General features: G+C 42.3%; 1 protein-coding gene across 1 annotated transcript in view; it reads left to right on the top strand.

The window, feature by feature from the left end:
- Positions 1-16,915, top strand: part of prmt3 (protein arginine methyltransferase 3) — a 54,228-nt gene extending 37,313 nt beyond the window's left edge. Inside the window, exons 14-16 of the mRNA XM_084348159.1 lie at positions 7,558-7,608; positions 8,097-8,184; positions 16,639-16,915. Coding sequence (XP_084204285.1) covers positions 7,558-7,608; positions 8,097-8,184; positions 16,639-16,748 — 249 coding nt within the window. The 3' untranslated portion in view covers positions 16,749-16,915. The remainder of the gene's footprint in view (positions 1-7,557; positions 7,609-8,096; positions 8,185-16,638) is intronic.
- The last annotated feature ends 2,290 nt before the right edge of the window (positions 16,916-19,205 follow it).

The raw sequence follows: 19,205 nt of genomic DNA, 5'->3' as shown, positions 1-19,205 counted from the left end.
GTCTGTAAAAAAGCTCATTGTGTTGGAGCAGCTTTGTGTTGTGCTGCAGTGTTACTGCACTGTCTGGTGTATTGGTTTAATGGATAATCAATAGGTGGTTATTATCTGGCCTGTGCTCCCTGGGTGAGGCCGGCGAATTTAATGGGATTTGTAAACATCCTCTCATTTTTCCTGTCTTTTCTGCTCTGTAATTGAAAACATCCAGTTCTATTTTTAGGATGCAAGTCCAGTCATGTTAGTGGTCCACTGCAGCGAAACAGATGATGGGATCATGTCATTTTCCTGTTTCCTGTTTTTATTTTCTTTGGGTGCACTGCTGCCTTTCCCTGCTTTCTCCAGGCTATTTCTCACATCTGACCATCCTGAGTTGGCGTACTGATATGAAGGAATATACATACTGTATGTGTCTTTGTATCTCATGCATAACATTTATCATTCAGTCATGCTATCTGATTCGATTTATCCCGGTGCTTCTGGCTTTAATAATGCAGGTGCAGAAGGTATCACTTGTTCACATTGTAGATACTCACCTCCTGCATCCAGGCTGCTTGTCCCAAGATTTACAGATGGATTATTGACCTGCAGGAGTAGGGTGATGTTACCTTAAAGATACTGATCTGCAGTCAGTATGGGCTGCAGCCTCTCAGTAGTAGTTAAGGTTAGGATGTGTGAAGGGTAAACCGCTCCTGGACCAGTGCTCTGGGATCGGAGAGAGAGAGCTGCTGCGCCTCCTGTCCTGTGATGGAGCGCCTGCTTTTGTTCTCCTGTCGACAGTCCATTCATCAGCTCAGCCTGCCTAACCTTGCATTAAATGAACAGCACAACCCCTGCGTCTGCGCCGTTCAGGCGCAAGACAAATCCTCTCACTCTTGCTTTTTTTATTACTCCTTTCCTTGCCTCCCTTTTACATCTCACATGCTCCGTGCCATGTATACATCGTGTGTGCCTTTGCAAACAGTGAAGCCACGTACAGGATATATACTGTATATGCTGGATCTACGTTAAAGCTTGGATCAGAAATCCTCCCTGGCTCTCTATATCCTTGCCTTTTTTGTTTTAGCTCTTTACCCAAACTGTAGAAAAGGTAGCAAAAATGCCTCCTTCCCCTACGAAAGACTGAAAATGATGTATGCAGATGGCGTGGCAGGACAGAATAAGTTTCTGTCTGTAATTAATTTTAACGCTGCTGTCTCACTGCTGCTGATGTAGCTACTGTAGCGCTTCAGAGAAAAATGTCTCTGCAATCCATCTCGTACCTGCTTTCCATCAAATTTAAATTGTGTGGGGGGGTATGGCCTTCTGGACTGACAGGGAAGGCACTCATCAACTTCAAGGACTATTTTCAGCACATTAGGAAGGGAATTGTTAATGGAAAAATCCACTCTGTAACTCTGAACAGTGTATCAGTACATATCATTCTGAGTTGGAGTATCAGCTGACTGTCAACAAGAATAGTGTCGGCAGGCTTCCAGCTACAGTAACTGACAACACTCATTCAATAAACTGAGTTATGCCGACATCCTACAAGTTAAAGGGGAAGTGCGCTGATTTCACATCAAAGTCTGTTGACAGGTCTTTGTTGGATTACATTTTATAGTGGTTTTTCGTTTGTAAGGCAAAACATGCTACTTAAACTGTATATTATTTTTTGTGAAAATATGTGTGGCATCAGTAAGAGCTGTGTAAAAGCTGATGAACTTCCTCGATGTCACCTGAGGCTGAAGACTACAAGTTCAAAGGTCGAGTGCGAAGAATTGAGGGAGATGTTTTGGCAGAAATAGAATATGATATTCCTAATTTTTCATTTGTTTTTGTAATGTTAGAATGAGCCTTTATATCTACGGGGGAGTAGGTCCTCTTCCACACGGAGTCTGTCATGTTCACCACTATGTTTCAAGAGTAGCCCAGAATGGACAAACCAAAAAGTGACCCAAGAGAAGGGTGTTTTACATTTTTTGCATTTTTAGCAGCCACTGTTTGGGAGGGTAGGATGAGGAGTATTTCTTTTTTGCAATCTGCAACCACACCGCAAGATGCCACTAAATCGTACACACTGGTAAAAAATTAGTGTGGCTCGAGGTCACACTACAAACTGGTGTAAACTGGTATAAATGCAGTGTGGGTAATGTAAACATCAGATTTTGAAATAAAATCCCTCTCCATCCTTTTTTTAAGCTGTCCATTGTGAGTTTGACAATGTATAGAAGTGCAATGCTAAATCAGTGGAGTATTCTTTAATTGTCACGTTCACCCTCTAAATTTCTATCAAAAGACAGCTTTGGTTCACCTTCATCAGCTCCAGGTCCATAAAGAAGCAGGCTAGGTTGGATACTTATGTTAAGAGTTATGTTGTATGGCACACAGCAACACGGCTGGTTGAGTGGTAACGGTTCTGTCACTCACACCGGAGACCTGCACTTAAGCTCAGAATACACTTCTACCAGGTTGTAAACCACAGAGGCCTGGGCTTCCAACGTGGGAAAATCGTCTTAATTTAAAGGATTTTAGGATTATCTTGCTTCTTTTGAACAAGGAGGTGAAATTTTTCTCAACTAGAAAAACTTCCAATCTTTTGTTATCTCCCTCTGATCCAACATGAGCCAGATGCATCATTTTCAGGCACACTGAGGGTTATCTAGCTAATCTTAGGCATTGTGAAAAATTATCTTCTGGCACACCTTTGTATCTTCCTGTTTCAACATGCAGCGGTGATATACAACATCTTAACTGTGCACATAGTGATCTCTGACTTTAAGGCAAATTATACTTAACATATGTTTCACATCTAGACTCTTTCTCAGTTTTGGCTTGCTCCTGATTTCCTCAGTCAATGAGTTATAACTGTGTTTTACATAACCAAAGCAAATGTCACACTAAACAGATGAATAGAGGAGCTTTTCATGTGATTGGTGAAGGAGTGAGTAAAGCTCCCTCTCTCTCTGTTGAAGAGATGTTGGACAGACTTCAGGAGAGTGACATTTGTCTTTGGGTCTAACTAAAGGTAAAAGGGCAATTCGCCAGAGTAGTAGATAGTAGAGTGGTAGTAGAGTCAATGAAGACCACACATTGTGTACCTTGTGTCTACCTGTTACCATACAGTTTACAATAGAAGGAAGAGCGACAAGTCTCTAATGGTTGATCCTACAGGTGCTCTTTAATGTGACAGGTAAACGGTCCGGTCAGTCATCCGAGCCATGCAGTGCTGCCTTCCTCCACTGTAAGCCAAGCAAGTCTTCCTGGATTCAGTTTTTTGCTACAGTACTGTATGTGTTTGTGTGAGAGGCATCCTGAGAGAGGAGCACCAACTGGAGCTGCACTGCAGCCAAGACTGATTTGTGCTCCCCCTCACTGGAGTGGCAGCAGTCTGGTGGAGAGGCTGAGAGAGTTGGTGGAGGTGGAGGGGTGGGGGGGGGGATTCACACCAACCAGCCCGTGAGGTGGTCGTGCTTGAAGCCTCCACGCCTGGATAAACCCCATCAAAAGCGCATTAGCCCGCTTTTCTCCCACCCCCTCCCTGCCTCCCCCTCAGCGCCCCTCCCTTTCCCTCCCCTTAACCCACCCCCCCTCCTTACGTCCCCCAACCGTTGTATAATAGTATCTGGCCAGGCCACGCGGCTAGCTGACACACAGCCGGGCGAAAGGGGAGCGATGATGAATTGCTCCCTGTTGGTGTTATCCATGATGATAATTATTAATTTTCCCCCCGCTCTTCCTGGAAAATGGGGGCCGGAGAGCTTCAGTGTTGCGGAGCCTCTTCCGTGGGCCGTCAGGGAGCCCACTATCATCACTTACCACAGACAGAGTTGGGGCCCAAGGCTAAATGCTGATGAAAATGAAAGCGCCCATTCTGATTTGTCCTGTTTTTAGTGTGTGGGTGTGCGTTTGTGCCTCGTTGTTTTAAGTTCACACTTTCTTTTCCTTGGCCTTCTCTCTCTGTCTGTTTGTCTCCTTATCCCTACTTTCTTTCTCCATATGCTTTGATACAGTGGCCTTAATCGGTCAGGAATTACATAGGTTTTATAATAATGAATACAAGAGAGCTGTTAAAATTATCTTAAATGAATTGAGCATGAGTTTTCATATTAAACATCAGTATTTTTGATAATGACATTAAATCCAAATGAGTTTGTATAATGTGAAAGTGTTTGATCGAAGCGCAGGACTGAGAAAATTATCACCAACCCTGCATCTCCTGAGATCTTTAGCCTCTTTTAGCTCAATTTTTGGTTATACAGCACGTTTGCTGTCAGCAAACAACCTCTGATAACACACTGACAAAGTTAGCAAATAGCTGATGAAGAAAGTAGAGCATAAAGCATATAGCGTATATATAGCATATATTTCGTAGGAGTTGTGAGAGACTGAAGCAGGGCTGAAAGAAGACTCAATATCAGACTTCATTAGGTGGACAGAAGCATGACTTAACTAGCAATAACAACTTTATAAGCTGTGATATGTTGAAGGTTGTGTGTCTGTCAGCTTGCGGCCAAAAATCAATTAACGCTGTTTTAAGGATATTAAGTATCGGCCCCTGCAGTAATGATCACCTTCTATGATTGTTGACGAAGCCAACATATTAGGGATAGACAGAAATCGACCTGGCAGATTATTGGGGCACATATTCAGCATTTTTCCCCATTATCTTTGACTTTTGTTTCTGCTTGCCGATAAAATAATTAAAAAAATGCTATTCTTCGGCTCTGATGCAGCGTTCTTTCTCTATAGACACCAGACACTCAGTGGTCTCACTCAACGCTCCGCCCACTACACTATCTGATTGGTTACATGTCACTAGTAATATCCTATCAATACCAAATAAAATGAATCTGCAAAGTAACTAGTAACTTAAATTCTGAAATCAATGTAGTGAAGTGGAGGTATAAAGTTGCTGAAACTGGAAATATTCAAGTAAATTACCTAAAATTGTACTTTAGTACAGTACTTGAGTAAATTGTAATTCCGTTCCATCAGTGGTTTTTCTAAATTTTGACGGTAAGGTTGTTATTTTTACTGCAGATGTATACCGGTGCCAGATATCCCTTGATTATGAATAATCCATATTGGTTTTGGCCATGAGAAAACATATTGGTCAATCTCTACAACAGAGAGTAGAAAGGCAACCGGTTGGAAACAAAATACAGCAGTAGATATATTTAAAGGTGTATTAATTCTTATCAAGTGAAGATAGCTTCAAGTGAACATGAACAGAAACTCCTTCTACTGTTTAATAACAGTTCCCATCTGGAAGTTTGAATCTTGCTGTAGCATTTATTAGGAGTCATAAAAGCTATCATTAAGTCCGAAGGGCCCCAAGCAGTTTGATAAATTCTCTTCCCTTCAGCCCAGTTTAAATCAAAAAGCATTAACAGCCTGTGATCAGCTGGGCTGTGTGCAGTCCATATCAGGTGTGAGTCATCAAGGTCTTTATTGCTCATCTTAACACTTCCTTTTGTGTTATATGTGTGCAGCAGTTACATTCCTTTCCTTTCTTTCAACTGTGATTTTAATGGGGCAGCGAGGCACAAGTTTCACTCGGTGGCCTAAATTTTAATCGCCCGTCTCGCTGCAGTGTGAAAGTTGCACGATGCAGAAGTGACAATCAATCTCGCTTACGAGGCGTTGTCATCAGCGAGGCGCGATGAGGATGATCTCTGCCTCTCCGGCTGAGAGAGGTGAATCTGCTCTGCCTGACGAGTAATTACGGCTAATTTCCTAATTACCTCAGCACCGAGCGTCTCTGTAGCGTTCATTAAAAGCCATAATTGCATTGGGTTGACATGCTCTTTTATCCACTTTGGGTTCTTTTCTGGCAGTTTAGCTGTGAGCTAGTGGTGCCGCCCCTGCCTGTCTGAGTTGATGAAGGTTGATTGAAGCCTCGGTGCGGGGAGTGTGTTGAACACAGCTTCTGACGGCATCATGATTATCAGGTCTGCCTGTGTTTATCTTTGTGTGTACTGTATGTAGTCGCAATATGAGCCAAAGAACTCTGAGCCAGTTTTACTTGCAAAAATGATTTAAATACAATTTGGGAGATGTTTTACAGAAGCTATGAACAGATGGTGTTGTATTTAGCTTCTCCAAGTGATATAACCTATAAAAATCCCTGTTATAAAGAAACCTCACCCCCAGCTTAACATTATGTTACAGCCACTCTCCCTCCCCTGCTCCTTTCCCTCCTTACAGCTTCCTCTATAACTTCCTTCTCTCCGTTTTCCTGTCTTTACACCTCTCTTTCCTCTTTTCCCCTTCTCTGTCCTTCTCTTTTCCCCCTTCCCTCTCTTGCATTGATTCGGCTCTTCTTTGTCTCAGAGAGCTGGCCTCCAAGTTGTCAGCTGCGTCAGGATTAAAAGCTATTAGTTCTGCATCATTGCCACTACAAGTGCGGGCTTGAGATTGATAGAGTGCCTCTCTTCCTCCAGTGGGGGGAGAAATGGGAGGAAAACAAGCCTGGGGGGTGGTTTTTACCTCACATATCTAACGGTCACCTACAGGCACTGTGGCCCTGGACTTAGCCTCAGTTTGTTTTAGCTGTGTGAATTGGTTTTCACTCAATTGTATTTATTGCTCTGTATATCCTTACCAGACAGGCAGCATATTTTAAAAGACAGACTACATATCCAAGCAGGCTTTTAGTGAGTTGAAAATCCAATCTGAATGAAAAGAAATCTGTCATTTCTGGTCACATCTTAAACCTAAAACAGCCTAAATGAAGCTTCTGACTGGCTTTTTTCTTCTTTGGTTTGTCTTATCAGCATAATAATGATCTCCATGAGAACAGAGATTTGTTCTTTCCTTCCCTTGGTGGAAGTTATTCAGATGATCACACATTTATATCCAGTCCTTTAACCGATTCCTCCTCTGTGCTTTCACATTGCTGCAACACTGTCACCAAAATAGCCACCTTTGCTAATTTTATGTTCCAAGCTGGATTTTTTTTTTTTTATTACTGTCAGCAAAATTGCCTCAACGTTGTTGGCGACTGCCTCATAATTTATTTCTTTTGTCCAGTGACAAGTCTCCCAGATGAGGTGAGAGGGAGCACATGGGAACTGTTGTTGACTCAGCCTAAACGGGAAACCCAGCTAGTTTTGAGTGGAAGGAGGGTTGAAGGAATACATTGATATTGATACAGACTGAATCAGTAACATGGATACAGCACAGTTCTCCAGACCATGCACACACACACGCGCGCACACACACACACACACACACACACACACACGCACATGCGCACACACACACACACCAATGACATGGTAAGCATGGCAAGCATAATAATCAGAATCCTCGTGCTTCCCTCAAGGTAACACTGTAAAGAAGGAGTACTGTAAAGATAACTGTAAATATTTGAACAATAAATTTTGCTCCCCTTTTGTTTTTACTGCTTTATTTCTCAACACAGCAGCTCATTTAGCTTATTTTGCTCATTAAAACCCTGAGACTTGTTCTGCCTCCTGCCTCTCACAGCTCTGCCTGTCAGAGTTGCAGTGTAGTCAAACAAATCCAGGGGTTTATTGTACTGTCACATTCTAACACGCCCCTCATATTTCATTGCAGGCAATTGTCGGCTACTTTGACATTTTCTTTGACAAAGGCTGCAGCAACAAGGTAAGCAGCAGCGGCAACAGCCAAGCCATTTAACGGAAACTCAATTATGTTCACGCTTTAGCGTGTTCCTCCTCCCTGAGGCGTTCGCTGGCAATCGACGGGCGTCCTAGCCGACTGCTGATATAAGCACTTACCCAGCAGAGCCGGCCAGTTGGAACAGCCGATACCAAGCTCTGTGAGCAACACAGACATGCCTTTTGATTGCACTTCCTATTGTACCTGAGACTCAAACTGCATGCTATAGATGGTCCAGTAAATTTCCATCTCTGTGAACCAAAGCTAGAAGAATATAACATGGGATTATCTATTTGTTTTGTAAATACAGTACAGTTAGGTTTCATTTTTGATACAGACTAAGCTATAACTGATTTTTTGAGAGTGGATTGACTGTAACAGAAACCATGAAATAGAAGATTGGTTCCAAGTTTCTGTGCAGCGCTGGTTTGTGCTGTCCTTGATCTTTTTTTTGTCATGTATTATCACTCCAGGTGATGTTCTCCACGGGTCCTCAGGTCACAAAGACACACTGGAAGCAGACTGTCTTCCTACTGGAGAGGCCTGTCCCTGTTCAAGCAGGTCAGTAAACCACACACACAACTGCCACATTGCTAGACACACTTCGGCGACACTGTAGTATTGTACTTACATGCACTGTAAGATTTTATACTTTTGAGATGAACATGTACATATCCTCAGGCCAAGAGGCGATTACATGTGTGCTTAGGTTCAGTTTTGTGTTTTCATCTAGATTTGCGTTATATGGGTTTACTTTTCTTTCATGATTTTATTTTCCTCTGGTGGACTTGGGCGGTGCGTCATAGCGAGCTGTGGCAGGTAATCTGTCTGTGGTGGAGATGTAGTCAGGCTGGTTGACACCTGTTATCAGTCACCCACAGAGACAGCGAGGGATCAAAACAAATCACATTCAGCCATCTGAGACAGCATGTAAAACTTCATCTGATAGTCTGTTGCAGGCATCTGATTCATGACAAGTTACAAGAGGAGCGCTTTGTAACTGACCAGTGAAATATTTATGAGACAGATTGCTTTGAAGCATAGTTGAATTAATTTTCTCTGAAATAATTTTCTACAAGGTCAAACTCCAGCATATATATATATATATATGAAAATGTCAATGACATTTACAACCCAACAAATAGTCTCCAACCTAAATGTGCGGTTTTAAAATTTTCACCACACCCTCTCAAACAAGTGGATAAAATCACAACTTTTTTGTGGTGGTGAGCATTTAACTTTACGATAGAAAGTATGTGCAGAGACACTTGTGGATCTATGTTTAGGTCTGTTGTGGTGTATATCAGGACTCTTACACTTTACAGAATCACCTGTATGCGTCTTTCACACTCCACGCTGTCACGAGACTGTCAACAGCAACCAAACTCTCCTGCAACCAAGCAGGATGGAGTCAGATAACTTCGAAATGAAGTCAGTTACTGAATACAAATAACCAGTACATAGACATTTTGTTAGTTAGTAAAGTAATCCATTCTTTTAATGTAATCTGGGCTGATTATAGTAGGAAGGTATATATTAAGTATTTTTTGTAATCTGAATAAGTAATCCTGATTACTTGAAATCCGTTACTACCCAACCATGCAAACAAGTACACTCTAAAGTTGTGCCATAGGAAAATTTAAATATCACAGTAACCAGACACACTTTACAAAAGGATGAAGTCTGTAAAATCACCAGTGAAGTTGATGTCCAACACTGTTTCTACTCAAACTCATCGATTAGATCATTAAATGCTAAAGCTTTAATTAACTAAATACAGGATAAATCTGTGCTGTTATTGTTACTCAAATTATTACCTCTGGTCGTCCCCTTCACACTCCATCAATATAAATGTTGTGTAAATGATCCTGTGTTTACTGCTGTAAGCTTTCACCTTCTGCGAGCTTTATCATAATGGGAATCTGGGATGTGTCTGCTGATGTGGGGATGAATGAACCTCGGGAGCGGCTGTCCACTTGCTGACCAGATATTAGATGGAGTCTACTGTAATAAATGACCTGTGGAGAGGAGGAGGCGCGAAATGTCAGACAGCCCTTAACCATGCTCAGCCCCAGCCGGCGGCAGCCAGGACGATAAGAACGTCAAAACCTCTGACGCTGCTCAAACGCTATCGCAGGCTTCGTGCTCCGCTGGGTCAGATAAACACAGCGGAGTCTGAGATGACAGTATACTAATACAGTACGAGGTGGGAAACCGCAGAGCGAAACAGAGACGGATTTTGTTTGACTAAACAGCGTAGAATGTTGACCTCTGTTCCTCTCTTCTTGTATATGTATTTGTGTACATGCATGCACATACATGCAGAGGGCCAGTGACAAATGAAATGAAAAGCCAGAATCAAAGAACACGTCCGTAAATTAGCTTTGTTCAGCCTCATATGCATAAAACAACATTGGTCGACTAGCTAAGGAAGCTAAGATAAGAAAACTGTAGGAAAACGGCATGACTGAAAGAAACAGCGGCCTGCGGGAAAAGAGAAACACTGCTGCCACAAATTTAACCAAGTGTCTTGGGTTCAACTAACTGAGCTGTTTTAATAAAAAAATAGTAAATGGGACATGGAGATGTAATGTTAGTGCACTGAGCAGCAACATATACTTCACTATCATTTCCTCTCCCCACACATCACAAACAACAACTCTTGCCCTACGGCAACTCTGAGGGGACACACTACTTCATTGTGCTCTCCGGTGGGGAGACATCACAATGTTACGATGGTCAGGGATTAGTAGTCGACTAATCGGCGATGGACGATGACATTGTTAATAAGCCCAACCCTATTTCCTACAGGACATGAGGAGTCACTGAATGGTTTGATGAAAATCATGTGAATCATTTGTTATAGCTTTGACAACACAAAGTCAAAGCAGGTGAACACCTATAAACCAAACACTATCACCATAAAACCAAATCAGGGAATCATCCCTCCAGACAAAGATACACAGAAAACTAAACTGGACTGGATTTCCATTACATTCGCTGCCAGTAGTCATGATCCTGATTGGAGGAATCATCCAGTTTTCCAGATCCCACTTAACTTTTCTCCTGTGCCAACATCAGGCCCATTTCCATTTTAACATATGAAAAGAACAAAACAACAGAAATATCCAAATCTTACACTTTTACATTTACTGAGCACATTAATGCTCCCAGAAGATTAACCTCTTCCATTTTGACACTCCATTAGCACCACATTAAAGCCAAACTGTCAAAGGTTCAAATCCACTGCCTGGCAGAGTTTACATTTTCTCTTTGCCCTTAGAGCCCCATTATTGACAAAGGACTGCTGATTGCCATATTATTAGTTTGCTCCTTGTGCAGTTTGATTAACATGGCTGCCTCTAGGCTCCACTAGACTTAAGTCTTAAAACTAACCTTGTTCCTGTATAGGATGTATGTCTGTTGAAAGTTCATCAAATGCTGTCTTCGATAATTAAAAAAAAAACAAAAAAAAAAACAACAACTTTTCCTTCACTCCCTTCGACACTCTCTCTGTCTTTTCCTGATTTCTACAGCCAGCAGAGCATCTGGGCTCTTGGGCCTACTCGAGGGCACGCACACACATGTTCACAGCTTGAGCTCAGAACCAGCCAGCTTCGATTTAGCTGAGTCAAGCCTATTCTGATGCCTAGGCGATAAAGATCCATCAGTCTGGGTGTGTGCTTGTATATGTGAGCCGAGCAGAGTGAGGAGGAAAAGTTTAAGGGAAGAACAAAATGAAGGCGGGGGTGTGCGAGTGAGTGAGAGAGTGAGCGGCAGGTTATTGATGTGCTCGCTTCACCCCGGCACCCTGACAGTCCCAAGCCTCCTCCAGGGGCCGTAAACCAGAAATTGAGTTTTTAACAGCATTCACCAGTTTCCTACGAGGCTCCTTTAGTGTACTTTACAACACACACATACACACACAGCTCCTTTAATTCACAGGAGTACTTGCATACTTCTATACTACTAAAATCCCTCTGGCTGTAAGAGAAAACTTCCTAAAGTCACCTTGAAGAAGACGAACTCTCTTTTACACACACACACACACACACACGCTCAGTGGCCTCTCCTCCTGGGTGTTGACTGAGAAGCACCTTCAGCTCTGATCGGCTGTAGTGAGGGCCGGGCATAAACATCCAGTGGTTTGTTTTAATACCGACTCTGTCTGTGGTGATTTATCGTGGCGGAGACCGAATCCTATTTGATGTGTTTGTACGAGTGCAGCAGTAATTAACTCTGAGGCTGCGCTTCTGTGGGAGGTGCCGGCAGAAGAGAGAGAAGGCACGCAGCAGGCTGGAACAAAACATCCCTGCAAATCCTCCCGGCTGGCAGCGTAATAAATTAAACAGCGAATCATTTGTCATGCTCTGGTGTGTTTGTGTAGCTCCAGTATTGAAGAGGAGGGTCCTTTTTTTTCCACAGTTTTACCTACTTCATTTTTACCGGCGAAAGGAGGTCACACTTTGCCGGTAAGTCCCATGATCCTTGAGGAGAGGCAGTGGCCTGGTTACCTGTGCCGCGGGCCACTCACACCAGCTGAAACGCGGGCATTTGTTCTTGTACTTTCATTGGACAGTTAGGTGGTCTTTATTCCCACCCACTTTCATGACTCACCTCCTCTGTCCCGAGTAGCGCTGTAGCTCTTCCAAATCTCCTCTCTCCCCCGCCCTCACCTGTCCAGGCTCAGTTTAAACAACTCTTCCCCTCCTCACCCCCTTCTTGGTTGACCTCCGAAGATCCTTGAGCTGTCGAAGAGCAGCGGTCGAGCCAAGCTGTAATTCAACACACGGGCTGGTTTTGTGTCTACAAACTTGTGCTCAGGATATACAACCCATCAGCTCTGCTTCTTAGCTCTGCACTGAACAGTAAAGGTCTGAGGCCTGAAAAAAAACGGATTGAATGGAGGTAGATAGGAGCAAGAGGGAGGATGTCAAAGAGATACGGCTGAAATGTGACTATGAGCATCACTGCAGTGGTGAAGGGGCAAGTCACCACAAAGTCATTTTGGTATTTACATCTCTGATAAAGATATCCCAAGAGCATTGTATTCAAGTTTGTCTATAAAGTGAACCTTTCTGTTCCCATCTTTCATATTACTGACAGTGAATTCATCTCTCTCTCTCCTCAACTTGTATTTCTTTTCCTTAAACTTTTAGAAACCTTGGTATGATTTGTTAAATGCACCATTTGTCTTGTTATAACACTGGCACAGGACGAGTTGTACCAACCAATGTCTAGCAAATTTCCTCCATGTCCACTCTCATGGGCACATAAAATGTAGGTACAATTCTCTGCTCCATTACAGAAAATCCTGGTATTTTCCAGTGAAAATCAGTAAACGATGAGCCTCAGTGTTGAAGCACTTCAGCTCTTGCTCTCACTGTACGGAGTTACAGATACTGTCGGAGTGTGAGCTGAATGGTTTAAGTGTAAATGACAATAGTTTAAATGAATCACTAATGCAAGCCATGTATTTCCAGTGTAATTTCATGGAGAAAGGCTGCGTTGGGCTGAGAGAGGCTCTTTCTGTGGGCCTGCTTGTGCCTAATGACACTGGCATGTTGATGTACGACATCGCAGCTTCATTCCCCGACTCATTTCCACACATGGTTAACTCTTTCTCCCAGCAACTGAGTGGCCAGTTTACAGAAGGCAGTGAGGCCCTCTTCCATGGGGAGTTTGCTGTGACTGATTACAGCAGAGCTGCTGGAGTCGCACCATGACAGAACAGACATTCAGTTGGTGCTTCTGTTTGTATGTTTAAAGACTTTGACGTGAAACATGAGGGATTGGTTGGACAGTTTTCTAGAAAGTTGCTTTAAGGGTGAAAGTTTTGGTCCCATTCCTCTTTTTTTCTTTTGGTTGAGGTTTAATAGAAGGTCACCAAAGGTCAAGCAATTATTTCTTTGACCTTTATCAGCCTTTTGCCAACTTGAGTTTGACTGCAGCTGTCCGCTGCCTCCCATGAGCACCAGGCCCTGTTGCGGTTACCAGAAATTCAGGCTCCTTGTGTGATTTTCTATTAAATAAGTGACAGTAAAGATGGTTAGTTTTTTTGTTTTGTTTTTTAAAATTTCATAGGCATCGAAGGAAATGCATCCAGATATAGAACATGGCTATAATGTTGGAATGGAAACAGATGCCCAGCAGTCTAACTGATGCACTTACAACTTGGATCGCTGTTTGTGTACAATACATTGTGGAGATCTTCTTCATTGTGGGGATATGTTTTTTGTGGAGATGTGAATTTTCTTTCATCAAACATCAGCAGTGCCACACAGAAAAACACAAACCAGGCGTGTTTGTCAGCGACCTTTTCTGTTACAGTTCAGTTGTCTTCTGTCCATAGTGTCGACCACTGACCCAGTTCATTAAGTTGGTGATGGAGCGCCGGCTGAACAGCGTCTTTTATATTCATAACACAAGCTGCATCTTTTTCTAGCCCGCAACATTTCTACACTAAAAAGCTGCTGGTCATGGCTCAGTGTTTTGCTAGTAAAACATGAAAGCTTCAACTTAGTCAACAAGTTTAAGTTAGCAAGGCTCCTTAGTACAATGAGGAAGAGAGGACATACTAGCCCCATTTTAGCATCTTTACACTGAATATTGTACTGTGTACTGTAACGTTAGGATACTTTTCTAATTACCCTCAAGGTATGCTGTGGCTTCTCTCCTAGTTATTTTTCGAAAATAGAGGTAGATCACAGCCTGAGATCTCGAGGTAGGTCCCTCTTAACAGTTCTATTGTCCAGAATGAGGACTCAGGCCTGGGATCTGCCCAGGACATAAGAGAAAGAGAGTTAGATAAATAATTACCCAACTAGAACGACTGGGCTACAGACCGCACTGAAATCAGAAAATGGAATATCTATTACAATATTGATTTTTTTTTTTTTTTAACCTGCTATCCCCATCCTCCTTCATATTTTCTTCCATTCTTGAGATTTTTTACTGAAGTCCTGGTAGGAGTGGCGAGTAATATCTATGAGTCTGGAGTCTGTTTGTTATTTGCATGTAACTTTTTTGGTTACTTGCTTTAAAAGCTGCACAGCACTTTGAAACAGTATTTAGAAAAGTGCTTTATCAAAAAATGTTTACTTGTATGTATTGTTTGTAAAGTTTACCCCTATACAACATAGGAGAGAACGTAGCACCTCAGTCACAAAATGTCCTTATATTTAGCACCCACATCCGAAACGTGCTGAAGTTCCTTTACAATCACCGCGTTTAGCTGCCGTTCATTTGTTACACTCCGCTTCCTGCATTTGGAAAAGCACCCACAGTGTAAACACTGCGTCCGTCTGCCCTCTCTGCAGTGGACTGACAGACCCAGAGTGCGGCGCCAGCAGCAAAGACTCGGTGACAGCGTTGTTGGCATGGTAACGAGTGAGACGTGACAGCAGTGATGGCGGACGCTTCACTTGAGAAAATGCCACAGTCAGCGTTTTCTCTCCTCGTCCTCCTCTAACCTCCAGCGATGAAGAGTGCGCAGCACAGAGAGGTGGTGTGGATGGGTGGGGTGGGGGTGAGAGGATGCTTGTTTGCCGTGTGGATAAACATTCATTTACCTCCAGCAGTCAAACGTGAAGTTAATCAGAGTGATTATGCGTCATACTCATCGGCCTCGCGGTTGCTCGTGCGTCATACTGTAAATGCACTTCCTTCTCGCTGCCATCTGGAAATTTCAGCGAGTCTGCATTCATACACACTCACACACAATCTTGCAAATTAACATACATAAAACCCACATTGCCTATACACACATCATCATTTCTATAAGCGCCAGTGTGTCTCCGCTCATGCTGCAGAGGCCTGAGCTCAGCAGCACTGTACTGCTGCAGGGCGTCCGAAAGGTTTCTTTTTATGAGCAGTTATTCAATTCTCTTTTATTATGAACAAACTGATCGATGCCTGATTGAGTGAAATTGTTTATTGCCTTTTGATGTTGTTTTTTTTCCCCAAGTCTGATATAAGGGCATGGGAGTTATGGTCATGATATACTGACGATGGCAAGTTTTATTTACTCAACTACCTCTCAGGCGAACACAAACTGAATCCACGTACTTGTTCTTAGGTTTCCAAGGAGAAAACCAAATCAAAAACTGAATTTTATTAATGTTATAATTATAGTGGCATCAGTGAGTCAGACCTTTGCTTTTGTGTGACATGTTCCTTTATAACAATGAACAATATAACACATAGAATCAGATTGTGTGCACTTGGGACATGAAAACAGCTACAGTTTGCCTTTTTATAGCCTCTTAGAGAATTTTCAATTTTCAGTAATGCTATCGCATACTGTTAACATGGACTACTTCTATGAAAATAGATCAGTTAGTTTAGAGTTTGTTTTCTGATGTGTCCCTGTGCTTTCAGGCTCTCCACCTTACTGGAACCCTTTAAGACAAAACATGGAGTAAAAACCAGCTCCATTTGGACATGTGGTTATTGTTTTATCGTCTAATGTTTTGAGACACCTTAACTATAGATAATGTTTGACTTTAACGGCCTTTGGAAGCTCTTCTGTCCGGAGTCTTTCTTGCTGAACAGAAGTCCTGGGGCTCCACTTATAAAATGGGCTTGCGATCAATTTTGATCTTGAGTATTACTACAGCAGAAAACCACATTTAACTTATAAAACTTTATTTTGACATTGAATTGATCTTATCCCTAAGCAAAGTCTAGACTAGAAGGAAGTTATTTCCTGCTCTTTATGTAGGGTTATTGCAGTTCAGGGCACGTGTGCGTCTAAGCCTGTGGTGAAGTTTGGATGAGCTTTTTGAACACTGTCCAGCGGTGACACACCTCCAAGCTGTGTGTTTGGATTTGTTTGTCAACCCACAATTTAGGCCACTGTATAATAAGTGTTGCCTGGCTTCAATCTTCCTCTACCATTGCCATGATCTCGTCTTCTATGGTTATTCCTGACTAAACCGTCATTTGTGCTGGCATGTGTCTTCAAAGTGGAACAAATTGTGTACTGATATTGGCGTTTCTCTCTCCTTTCTTCAGGGGAGGAGCTCCGAGGAAAGATCACAGTGCGTAAAAACAAGAAGGACCCTCGCTCACTGTTGGTCACCTTTGACCTCCGAGACAGGAAGCTGACGTACAGCCTGCAGTAACATCAGCCATCACATGCTGCAACATCCATCAAATATCCCACTTCTTTTATTGACCATTCATGTATTTACAACTTGTGGGAGAAGGACAGAATTAAACACTTGATTTGGACGTTTCACATGTTAGGACTGTTTCTGTGCCTTTAAATAAAAGACAATGTTGTATGAGATTCTCTCCTTTCAAGTGTTTTTTGTTAAACATATGATTAAACTCAAGTACCATTGTTTGGTTATTGTTTATTGTACATTTACATTGCTCTGTTATATATTAGCGGTCATGTGTAACCTAGATGTATTTAGACCTGCAGATAATCAAAACCACACTTGCTGGAAGTGGTTCAGACCACTCGTGCTCCTGTCAGATGAAAATATCTAACAAGAAAAGAAAAAAGCACTAAGAACTGGCTACCCGCTCTTTGTTAAAAAGCCAACTATTTCTCTTAATTTCCCTCCATACGCTCCTCCTTATTGTCCTACTTTGAGCTGTGTGAGATCTCACCGGGAGCATCATCCATCTTCCGTGAGTTTACTGGGACAATGTGAAATGAATTTAAGCTTTAAAAAGGCTGACTGAAGCCTCTTTACATACTTCATTGAGCAGCTCTGCTTACAATTAAAGATTTTTCCTTCCTTCTCTGTACTTCAGATGATGAATCCTGAACTCTGAGAAAGTGTAGTCATCTGTGAGGAGGAGGAGCAGACTGTGGGGCTGGCTGCCTGTCTTATTGGTGATTTGACAGTCACCTCTTCTGATGTATTTCTACCGCTTCTGTGTCCTCTCTGCCATTTTATTAAAACAGTCTGGTCCACGGGCTGACATCAAATAGGGCATATGCTCAAAAGATCCGTGCCGGAAAAGATGCCTGCATGTTTTTGAACGGTGGGTCGAAGGAAACGATCCACTGGACTGTTCTTGCATTTAAAATGTCTTGTCAACTCGTCAACCACAGTCCATTGAATAGATTCTACCTGATGATGAGTGAGGTGAATCTACACAAATCTGCCAATTTTACACATTAAAGTGTGTTTACAGGTCTTTGGGAGTACATCTGCATTTGTGTAGTAGTATACCTCCAGTGCTGTCACTTAGTAATTCAGTTGTATTGTGGGTAATGTAGGCACCAGCTTTAAAAAAGGAAGAAGAATGCATGGAATAAGAGGTTTTGTTTTTTTTGCTGGTTCTGCTGTATTAATTTTGATAATTTGTTTTCAAACTGTCCATGATGAGCCCAGCAGTGTTATAGCAATGGTGTCACCCACAGTGCAACTTAGCCACTGAGTGACATGACCGGAGGCAATTTATCAGATTACATGCAGCTTCCTCTGGAGCCACAAAAGGCTTTATACTACCTTTTTCCACATATGCAGTAATACTCTCCAAGACCTGTGAACACACTATAATGTGTAAAATTGGTGGAGCTACCCTTTAACGTGTTGAATTCCTTCAGCACCATGATTTTTGACCTTTGCTGTTCTACTTGCTAAATGAACAAGCATGTCGATGTGTCCTCTGATAAAACTAACAAGAATTTAATTCATACAGCTGAAACTATAATAAGTCAATTTTCGTTCATCATTCATAAAGGAAAATACTCTTATTTCTTATATAAAAAGTCAACATTTCTGAAGCTTTGTTGTCTAACTTCGATTACAGTTTCCAAACAGTCGAGTCAATTGTCCCAAATCTTTTAATTTAAGGCATTATTTGGTGTGGCCTGCCCCTTGAACACCTTTTGAAAACCGACTTGTCACTCAATAATGACTATTGTCTCTTCCGTTAATGCTGCTACTTCATTTTTATCAATAAACAAGAAAAAAGTACATTTCTGTAACATCATATTTTTCTCAAATTAACACCTACACAAGACGTTTTAACTGATTTTCTTGAATTGAATTGTTAAGCCAGGACTCATGATGATGATGATGATGGTGGGAGCCGTGGGGGCCTCTGGATGACCTCCTCCGCTGAATCACTGCTTTCCAGGCGCTTCAGATGGATGCGGCTTCTTATCACTCAGGCGACAGTGGGAGTGATCAATTAATTACACGGGCTCGTGTAATTAACGAGCACGAGGGGGGTAGTTCAGCTCCTCCATCAAGACATAGTCTGGGCCAAATAAAGTCAGAAATGAATATAGGCTACAGTAGAGCCAAGCTTAAAATGTAAGATATGAACGATGCTTTGTTAGTCCGAGTGTCTTTTAAACAAACAACCAAAAAGGATAATCAAAAGTGTGAGCCCAGTAGGAGCTCTAAAAATAACTTCCTGATAGGATCTAAATGTCCCCTCGATACACGTGGTCTTCATTTTGCTGCATGTGTGTAACGCTCTGCAAACACCCTCTGCAAGCCTCTTTGAATGAAACACCGGCATGGTGTGTGTGTGTGTGTGTGTGTGTGTGTGTGTGTGTGTGCGTGCGTGCGTGCGTGCGTGTGTGTGTGTGTGTGTGTGTGTGTGTG

The sequence above is a fragment of the Pagrus pagrus genome (assembly GCF_965226575.1).
Source record: "Pagrus pagrus genome assembly, chromosome: 1".
Taxonomy (NCBI): domain Eukaryota; kingdom Metazoa; phylum Chordata; class Actinopteri; order Spariformes; family Sparidae; genus Pagrus; species Pagrus pagrus.
The sequence above is the reverse complement of the archived record's forward strand: the minus strand, read 5'-3'. Positions and strand labels throughout refer to the sequence as shown.